We start from the raw sequence: 10309 nt of genomic DNA, 5'->3' as shown, positions 1-10309 counted from the left end.
TATTTTCTTTTTTTTTAGTACATTGATATTTTTATATTAAGGGAGGGAGAGTTCAACTAAGCCTCATAATGGGCAGCCTAATTTGGTACCAAATTCGCCATTCACGAGAATCGTACCAAATTTGCCATTCACGAGAATCGAACCTAAGACCTCTCACTTCTAAATGAAGAGGAATATCACTAGATCGTTGTACTGATTAACTAAATTTACACATTATTAATCTAGAACGTTACGATAATAATGAATTTGTTTTATACAAGTCATGAAGACACAAATAAGTGCAATGTTGGCCCAATGGATCTAAATTTACAATCTCAATTAAACAATCAAACTAAAATTAAATTATTACTAATTACTAGACTTCTTTTAAAAGAAATAATATCATTTATTAAAAAAAAAAATAAATAAAAAAAAAAAACAAACAAACAAACAAACACGTTTAAAATAGTAGAGAGCAAAAATACTTATTTGCTTCTTCACTCTCTCTCTCTCCTCTGTCTCTTCTGTCTGTTACAACCAAAGCCAGTAAGTCGCAAACAGACATAGTGAGCGAGGCCGATAACGCCCGGTCTTTCTTCGGCCTAAGATACTGTTGGATTGTCTCTCTCATTGGGTACGAGAAGGAAGGCAAAGCAGGCCCCTTTCTTTCTGTCTTGCTTTCTTTGCTTGTTTACTTGTTATTAGTTGTAAATTTCCCTTCTTTCTTCTGATTCAGGCAACCCCACGTTCTTTATCTCTCTGTGATTTATCGATAACCCCACGTTCTTCCCTCTCTTAGCTTTCCCACGCTTATTTATTGTACTCATTCACCCACCCACTGTCACCAACTATTTCCCGCAGTCCCTGATCCCATTTCCCTCTCCCTCTTTCTCTCACTCTGTCTCTTTCTCTTCTTTCCCAAGTGGATAGATCTCTGAAATTAAGCGGGGTTTTTCAGATTCGAAGCCAGTTTCAGTTGATTTCGACTGTCGGGTAAGCTCCTTCGTCTTGAATTCGACATGGGTTCTTCTCAGTTTTTTTGTTTTGGGTCCGTTTCAGATCTGCCCGTTTCGGTTTTCAATTGGGAAATGTTGGTTTTGTTAGTTCTTGAAGAAACCACTGATTGATTTTTGGTTGAATGCTTGTTGCTAATTGTTTTGGATCAGATTCTGTGCTTGCCCATTTGCCCAATTTGGTTTCGGCTTCCACTTTTAATACTGATTCTATACCAGTTCATGCTATTTTAATAAACAAACGTTTGATGCTTTCCTTGTTGTTTGGTTATGGTTTATGCTAATGTAGTACGTTCTTCTCACTGTGCCTTCACTTTCAGGATTTAAGCATTCGAATCAGTGCAGCCATTGCGATATCTGATCCTCACACGAATCTGTGATTGTGGGCATGAGGAGGTCCTCTTCTGGGTTTAGGACTGCATAACATTTGTGGCTAATTTTGCCGTTTTCGGTGTGAAAAATGTTACATAACATGGTCTAAAGGCCAGAAAACCATACATTAGGTCGTTTGATAAAAGAAATAATGCCCAAGATGATCAGCAAACCGCTGTTGCTGACTTATTTTTACCTATTCATCTACATTCTGCTCTCGTCCGGTGTTATATTGTACAACAAGGTACTTCCTCCTCAGTACTTCATTTGTATATTTTGCCCATTACTGATTTGCCTGAATGTATCTACATTGCGGTCATCGATAGTCTATATGGTTAAACCGAAACTCAAGCTATAATTTCCCTTCTTGTTTTACTGATGATTTTCTGTGTGAATTTCCTTGCAGTGGGTTCTGTCTCCAAAATACTTCAATTTTCCATTACCCATAACACTTACGATGATTCATATGGGATTTTCTGGACTAGTAGCATTTTTTCTTGTCCGTGTTTTCAAGGTATGACTATTTACTTTTGGATATGCTTTTTATATGTGTTAATTACTTTTGACATCAGTGCTGGTATCCGTGTCAAGCCAGTTGAACATGTAGACAGGTTGTGGATTTTCTTTTAGTCGATAGTCGAAGTGATAGCACATAATTTCTCCGACATAATACTTCTCGCGATTAACTTTATATGACTGGAAGTCTTCTATGATTCACATCACTTTGGTTACCTCAAGCTCTTGGCGGAGTCGGTGTCTGCTGTCTGCGTCCATTAGGATTCTTACATCCACCTTTGCTTTTCCTTAATTTACTTTTATCAGTAGCTAATACACGAATGTTTTTGAAACTCATGCTACCCATATCTGAATGAGAAGGGTGACTACCAAAAAGATAGTGGGATAAATTAGTCTATAGTGGGACAAGGCATGTAACTGATGCCCTATATGGTCAGAGTGAAGTAAGATTTATTTGGAGGTCTCTGTAACTGGAGCTATAGAAGCCAATCTTGAAATTTTATAGAACTTCAAAATTTATAGTTTGTCATAATTGTGCAGATTACGGTAGTTCTAGTTTCTTTATTTTTTTTCTTTTTGTCTGCATCATATGCAAGTATCAGTTTTCTGTTGCGCATTTGTTGAAAATTGCATCAATACTCCATATTTTTGTTTCTGTTGTATTCATTTATTGCTTTTGTTCTCTTTATTTATTTCTCTGTAAATCTGCAGGTTGTAGCTCCCGTCAAAATGACATTTGAAATGTAAGAATGTAGGCTGTATTTTGGGTTCCAACTTGTTATTACTCTTTTTGTCCAAATTGTTTTGCTAATTTCTTTTCTTTATGTGGCAGATATGCAACTTGTGTAATTCCAATCAGTGCCTTCTTTGCATCGAGTCTTTGGTAAGCACTGAAATGTAAATGTAGTTGGGTTTTGTTTTGGCTAATAATGCCTACCAATTAGGGCATGGATATGCATCATGTATCTGGTCTTCTGTCACTGTTCAAACTCAGGAGAGAGCTTAGATCGTTCTTGTCATATTTGATGAAAAGGTTACGGTCAATTTTTCAGATTTGACTGTAACCAGTTACCAGGCTCATGCCACTCAACAATGAAAGTACTAAAATGCTTAGAGACCTCATGTTACTTGTGCCAATCTGTTCTCCTACTATTTCTCCTTTTGTGGTAAAAAATGAACGTATGCTTAGATTCCCTGGTGTAGAATGTCCGAACTTCCTTCAAGAACTGGTGTCCCTTGTACGGTTGAGTTGTCCAGATTTGGGCTCAAATGCAATGCCCACATTTAGGAATTGTATGCTTGTCAAGTTTTGCTTTGTTGTAAATTGTACTTATCAAGAGTCAAGACAAGAGAATTCAAGCTTTTTAGTTATTAACTTTTCTTTTTCTGTATTACAGGTTTGGAAACACTGCTTACTTGCATATTTCAGTGGCGTTCATCCAAATGCTCAAAGCTCTAAGTATGTGTGCTGATGCACAGACAGACTCATGATATCTATTTTACTACAATAATTACACTTTAAAACGCTAATAAAAGACTGCTTATATCTATCTACATTCAATACTGCAGTGCCAGTGGCTACTTTTATCATGGCTGTATTGTGTGGCACTGATAAAGCAAGGTGCGACGTGTTCACAAACGTGTTGCTGGTCAGTGTTGGGGTTGTCATTTCCTCATACGGGGAGATTCATTTTAATGTAGTTGGTACAGTTTACCAGGTTACGGGCATCTTTGCAGAAGCTCTCAGGCTGGTCTTGACACAAGTCCTTCTACAGAAGAAGGGCTTGACTCTAAATCCGATCACCAGCTTGTACTATATTGCCCCATGCAGGTATTATACTGTGATGCTTGGACTTATATGCATTATAGGAGTTAGAATTTAGGCAAACACTATTTTTTCCAATCGCAAAGTATGAATAAGTAGTACATTAGTTCTTTGTCATCCATAACAATCTTGATAGAGAATAGTGACTCATTTCCTGAATTTAGTTCTGATGGTGAATGAAATTAGTCTTTACTTATTATTTATTGTAAATGTTGAGTATCTGAATCTGTAACTTATATTATATGGCTGAGATTCATAATTTAGTGGACGAAAATAGTAAATTTACAATGAGTGTATGAACAATCCATCTGTACTATGGGAAATCTCCGCTCCTTTTTACATCCTTATTCTGATGAAGTTCTACATTTTATTGATGGATGCATGCGATTTAAACACAGTTTTGTACTCAATAGATTTTTCCCTTGATGCTTGTGCATGCCATTGCTTCAGCTTCTCACCATTATTGTTTCATTTATTTTTGCAGTTTTGTCTTCCTGTTTGTGCCTTGGTTGTTACTTGAGAAGTCTGCAATAGAGTATTCACAGTTTCAGTTCAACTTCTGGATCTTTTTCTCCAATGCTCTTTGTGCTTTGGCGTTGAACTTCTCCATATTCTTAGTAATTGGCAGAACCGGAGCAGTTACCATGCGGGTTGCTGGTGTTCTGAAAGACTGGATATTGATTGCCCTTTCAACTGTTATATTTCCAGAGTCTATTATAACCAGGCTGAACATAATCGGTTATGCCATAGGTAGCTCTCCGTATATATTAACTTGAAAGTTTCAAAGTTACAACTGCATTTTATACATGTTTAAATGTGAAGCTTTAGCTGACCAGTCAAGTTGGCCTGCAGCATTGTGTGGTGTTGTCATGTACAATTACATAAAGGTTAAGGATGTTCGTGCATCTCAGCTACCTTCAGAAAGCATTCCTGAGAGAGTTTCAAAGGTTTTCTTTCTGCTGATTTGATTTCTTTTTGGAGTCCTTGATCCCCTTATATTTTTTGTGACACGTGCTTTCTGTGCCGGCCAATACAGGATTGGAAGTTGGAGAAAAAGTCCTCTGATATTTTTGTCCCTGGAGGGACTGGTTCAGCCTCCGATAATGTTGATGAAGAAACACCCTTAACTCAATCAACAAGATTGTCTCACATTGGACGAACACAGGCTGGCAACTATGCTGCATGATTCTTGAACTCGTGTATGATGTTTGGAAAAGGAAGGTCCAGAAACGGAGTATGCAGATTCTTTTCAAACTCTAGAGCCGTATTCTTTCCAGGGAACAGATTAAACGCGCCGAACCACAGGGGCAATTCATTGTATTACTTTCAGTTTTAGGAAGTGAATGCATGATTTGCCAGTTGAAATTTGTAGACGGTAGCTTAGAACGCATGGTTGTCGGGTGAAGAAGCTCCCCATTAATTTGTCAAGGCTCATGATAAGAAAACCACGTTTTTATCTTGACAAGTTATGCAGTTCTCCTTGTTACGGTCCGGGCGGTAATGTAGAAACTGAGAGTTTATCATGCGGCACATTTCTGTTCTTTCTGTTTTCTGTTGCCGGAGTTCGGTGGTTAGAACATGAGCTCTGTTTCATGAGTAGTCTTAGATGTTACGGATTGTGTCTAAATTACGTGAGTTATATTGTTCTGGAAAAAGGTAGAGAAATTGTAACAAGCCGCTCCGACATTCACTAGAAATTGAAAGAAAATAGTGTGCATAAAAGATTGAAAGGCAATACATCTCCATGGTGAGTGCATATAGAACAAAGTACTTCTCTCAACTAAAACAATCTTGGAAATATTACAGAAACCGTGGCTGGCCATTAAACCAAAGCGAAAAAAGACTCACGTGATTTACATAGAGAATCACAAACTTTATGCACAACTCGGGCAAGAATGTGTAAAGAAAAAAACCAATCACCGCAACTATTCCTCTGAGCTTCCTCTGCATTCCCCAGAACTTGAATCATAGTAACTATATCGGAAAATTTGAATCTTGTAAAGGAAGAGGAAACTATTCGAACTGTTGCAGAGGACTCAGTGACAAAAGCCTCCTTGCGGCAGGCGGTGCCAATCCAGGGATATCCCTGATGTTTTTATTGCCAGGGTTCACAATCTGAAATGTAAACAGACATTACAGTTAGCAACAGATGTAGTCGTTTCTAAACTTTTTCCCAGGACGATTTTGAACACACGTCTGAGAAGGAAAGCATGAATTTTCCATACATTACTAACTACTTAGAGGGAGAGGAAAACAGATAGCATGGTTCACAATCCATCAGAAATCACTTTCCAAACTCATAAACAAATTTCCTCCACAAAAAGTTCCTAAAATACAACTCTGCGGATATCTTTGTAACTTAACGTGTGACTTCCAAGTATTATAAAAAATGCGTAAAATGGGTAGAAGACTAATAGATAAATGAATCAAAGAGCATACCTTCACAACAATAATTGCTATTACACCAATTACAATAAGCAAAAGAAAAAGCATGATGCATTTATCTGTTGCCACCTGAAAATATTGGAGAGAAATTAGTTTTTGTTAAAAAAATATACAAGTTGAGTATTTAGGGGGCGAGATCTTAACTAACCTGTCTACCAATCTCCTTTACAAGCTGAGAGGCCTTCTTAATTGAAAACTGAATTGTGTCCAGCTCATTCACAATGCGGCCCATTTGGTCAGTCTGCAAGTTTTGGAGTCGGACAATGTTTAGTCTAAAACTCTTGAAATGAGAGATAATGGAGACAACAGGTGAACACACTCACTTGGCCCTTTAAGGTAACAGCAGTTTGAGTTCCCACTTCAACTGTTTGCTCAACAACCTATCAACAAACTAAAGAGTTAAAATTGTTGGCAAAAGAAAATACACGAACTTAAAATTGAATTTTTTTTTTTTTTATTTTATTTTATTTTTTATAGCTGTTCACCTTTTTAGAGCGTTCAATGACCTGATCAGTCTCATCCATTGTTTTCATCCCAGAATTGATTAGTTCTTGATTTGACATTGCTATCACAAATAAATGCCGATTAGAAAGGTGGTCAGACATATCTTTTCTTCAAATCAGGCACAAAACAAGCACAGACGTAGATATAAAGTTCCAAGCAGTTTGATCTTTTCAAAGTTTGATAAACCTTTACTTTGTACTATCATTAAAAGACCGCATGTGGATTAGCATAGCATGATTAACCGCTAAAAGCTTGAAAGATTTATAAGAAAAAGCTCATTCCTACAAATCCAAACTAAGCTCATAGATATGCAGAATGACAAGAACTACCTGAAGCCATTTGAACATTCTCATCAGCAGTGGGTTCACTAACTCCTGCTCCCATATCAAAGAGTTCGACTTTCTTGTTACCAAGGCTATTCATATACCTGCAGTTCGGCTAGAGTATGAAAAATCATTTTAAAAAAATCACAGATACCCAGAGCACGAAGAGTGACAGGGTTTTAGAATTCAAGAACTGTAATATACAATATTTTGTCGTGTTTGTGGGTTAACTTATTTGTCCCATGAATATAAAGCCTGAAGGCAACATGCTAAACATTAGACTCCATAATTTATGAGCAACTAATTGACAATAGTGCAGAATGCATAGCTGGACTTACGTTTTTCTCAATTGTACATATGAATTCAGCTCTTTGATCTGCAAAATGAAGCATGATAATTAGATGGAGTTGTTACAGTAGCAGGAACTAATAGACCTTGCGTACCCCAAAAGGTCTTGTGCACTAATACACCGATCAAAAGTAGTAACAGAGTTTGTAAGCCAGCAAGTGGTACAGCATACATGCTACATCTGTGATGGAAAAAGACAAAAGCTCATAACAACTTACCATAGATTGCTTCTCATCATTAAGCTGTTTATTCACGTCAGGAGGATTTCGGCTCTCCTCGTCCTTGATTTCACGATCAAACTCTTTAATTAATCTGAAACAAAGAATTAACAAAATCATACTCTGATTTATCCAAAACGGAAAACCTGAAGAACTGAGATTCTGTTTCTTTTTGTGGCTTTTTATTTCTTTCACTACCATAACAACAATTATCGCATACCTCAATTCTTCCAACATCCCCAAAAAAATTACAAATGAAGAGATGCATGGGAGTTCAGGAACAGTATGCGGGACTTCTATATAAGCATGACTTAAAGACACTTACATCATGATCCTAGTTATACTTGAGGAAACTTTTATGGCTCCAACCTAACTGTCTTTGTTAATAAGTTACTAATTCTTCAAAATTCCAAAGTAACCTAACGGAGTCGTTGATGCAAGAATCGTTAAATTTTGAACATTGCATTGGATGTGGCAACATTTTATCTCTCTGTATTTTCTCTCTTCGAAGAAAGTGAAAATTAAGATTGTCTAAGGTCCCCAATTACTAAAAATATCAGATAAATGTTCGGAGAGTAAAAACTAAAATCCCATATGTGGCATACCTTTTACATTCCCTCATCTTTCCTGTAAGTTCCTCCAGCTGTTTACTTTGTCTGTTGGAGTCTTTGATCTTGTCCACCTTCTGGAAGCCATTTCTGAAAACAAAAAGGAAGTCACCGTGGTTATAACGTGATCACTTTATTATCGAAAGTGGAATACATGTATCTACTACACAACCCCACCACTCCCCCCAACAAATGAAACAAAGAAATAGTCTGCAAAGAGATGAATTATTCTTTCATTAAGTGACTACACCCTGTAGAAGAAATATAAACAAACAATTAACATGTAAGATGGTGCACAACAAGAAGGACCATGTGCTTAACAAAGTGCACGGCACAATCACAACGGTTAGTTATAACACACTGGGTCAGACGGAGGCAGAGAAGAACTGTGATAAAACAATGGCAGCTGGTTTCAGTGACCACCTAATGAGGGCAAGCTAAATGAGACTGTATCAAAGAATAAATGCTCACAATGGCTACTATTTGACTAATATCTCCCTCATTATCCATCCGTTTCCAGAGAGTATATCATGATTGTTGCTTCCATGGGGTTCCACGTACAGATGTCAAAATATTTTTACGTGGTCGTGGAAGCAATAACACTATTGCCCTCTAGGTAGCACGGGAATAGTAATGAACCATCAAGAGCATGGCCAAAATATTATTCACTTCAGTATTTGGTTCCCCCACAAACAATGCCAAAGGTTTATTGAGCAATGTGCAAAATCAATAGAGCAACTCAGAGCCTTGAAACCTAGGAAATTTATCTGTGTTATCTAAAAGACACCCGCTTTAAGTTTGTTTGTAAAGAGCAACCAATTTTACTCACCACTCCACGAAAACATTGCAAAGAGGTAAAATACTACAGGAACAGCTGAACAAGAAAATACACTCTTCGGATCGCCTCGGTGACTCTTTCTCCGGTAAGTTAATAATGCTTAACAACAGTTTATGAACATCAAACTAACTTAATTGTGAATGAATACGCAATCGAATTACGAAAAACAAATTATTCTCACATTCCTCTAATTGAACCATAGGATTCTGAGAGATCACACAATCATCGAATTCACAATCAATAAACAATGCGCACAACAATTCAAACACTTAGAGAAAAATCAAAGCTCTGAAATTTATTCAGTAACGATGCAAATCGAAATGCAGAAACTGAAATTACAGAGACATACGCGAGGGCTCGAAAATTATCGTGGATTTCGCCATGGATCTGCTCCAACTGAGGACTCATCGGCAAGTTGCTGGCCATTGTCGCCAGAGACTAACCCCTCCCAGATCGAATCCGCAAGAAAACCCTAACTTTTCCCCTTTCTACGCTTCTGCAACACTCCACACCTTCTGTCGCCTGAAGACGATATTTGCAGGAGCTTTAACGACGAAACCCTAACTGCAATCCTCCATGGTCTTACTCCTTCATTCACAAAATTTACAGAAATTGAAAAAAAAATTGCAGAAAAATTAAGGAATTTTGGGGGAAATCGTGACAGGATGGAAACTGGGCGTGGAAGAAAGAGAGAGGGGAGAAAGAATCGCTGTCTGGTAATGATTTGTTGTACCAAAAAAATATGTATTTATGTTTTCTTTATTTCTTTGCGATTAGGCGAAAATTAATTAATTGGGACGTTGGACGGTGAGATAACGAAAGATTTCGCGACAAATTGGTTGCAAAGCTTAAGAAACATCTAAAAATGTTGTTAAGAATCTAAGATCGTTGTGTTTCTTCGCTTGCGAGTTTGTTTTTTCTTTTACTAAAATGATATATTTCTCAACGTGTAATTCTCTATTAGCAAGATACATATATAACGAATTCGATATTAAATTAGATTGTTTATTATATGGCATAACTGAACTCTCATTCTTTTAGTGTAAAATATATCATTGTACTCGAAAAAAAAAATACAAATTTCAATTGTGATTATGAAAGTTCTTAATTAGAATTTTTTTAGGGAAGTGTTATTGGCATTTTAAAAATCTCATTCTACACTCCTCATAAGTGTATTTTTCTTTCCAAATACAAAAAATTTGAAGTATAGAATGAGAAATTTGGAGTGCCAATAACAATTTTCTTTTTTTATATACAATTGTATACTTATATTAAAGGGGTGGGAAAAAAAAATTAGTCACGAATTTGTGATTTGAATTT

General features: G+C 36.8%; 2 protein-coding genes across 2 annotated transcripts; one reads left to right on the top strand and one right to left on the bottom strand.

The window, feature by feature from the left end:
* Nucleotides 1-493: 493 nt before the first annotated feature.
* Nucleotides 494-5066, top strand: LOC137730990 (probable sugar phosphate/phosphate translocator At3g17430). Its single transcript, XM_068470022.1, has 10 exons — nucleotides 494-972; nucleotides 1313-1608; nucleotides 1771-1878; nucleotides 2592-2623; nucleotides 2713-2763; nucleotides 3278-3339; nucleotides 3450-3711; nucleotides 4190-4455; nucleotides 4558-4652; nucleotides 4742-5066. Exons 2-10 carry the CDS (start codon nucleotides 1516-1518, stop codon nucleotides 4889-4891), a joined length of 1119 nt encoding a protein of 372 aa, XP_068326123.1. The 5' UTR covers nucleotides 494-972; nucleotides 1313-1515; the 3' UTR covers nucleotides 4892-5066.
* A 295-nt stretch (nucleotides 5067-5361) lies between these two features.
* On the bottom strand, nucleotides 5362-9763 carry LOC137730991 (novel plant SNARE 13-like). The gene is made up of 10 exons (XM_068470023.1): nucleotides 9339-9763; nucleotides 8149-8241; nucleotides 7544-7637; nucleotides 7316-7353; nucleotides 6984-7081; nucleotides 6636-6715; nucleotides 6474-6530; nucleotides 6299-6391; nucleotides 6145-6219; nucleotides 5362-5820 (listed from the first exon to the last, which is right to left on the bottom strand). The coding sequence occupies exons 1-10, from the start codon at nucleotides 9413-9415 to the stop codon at nucleotides 5719-5721; spliced, it is 807 nt and encodes a 268-aa protein (XP_068326124.1). The 5' UTR covers nucleotides 9416-9763; the 3' UTR covers nucleotides 5362-5718.
* Between the last annotated feature and the right edge of the window lie 546 nt (nucleotides 9764-10309).

The sequence above is a fragment of the Pyrus communis genome, chromosome 4 (assembly GCF_963583255.1).
Source record: "Pyrus communis chromosome 4, drPyrComm1.1, whole genome shotgun sequence".
Classification (NCBI taxonomy): Eukaryota; Viridiplantae; Streptophyta; class Magnoliopsida; order Rosales; family Rosaceae; genus Pyrus; species Pyrus communis.
Note: the sequence above shows the minus strand (reverse complement) of the source record. Positions and strands in the feature narration are given on the sequence as shown.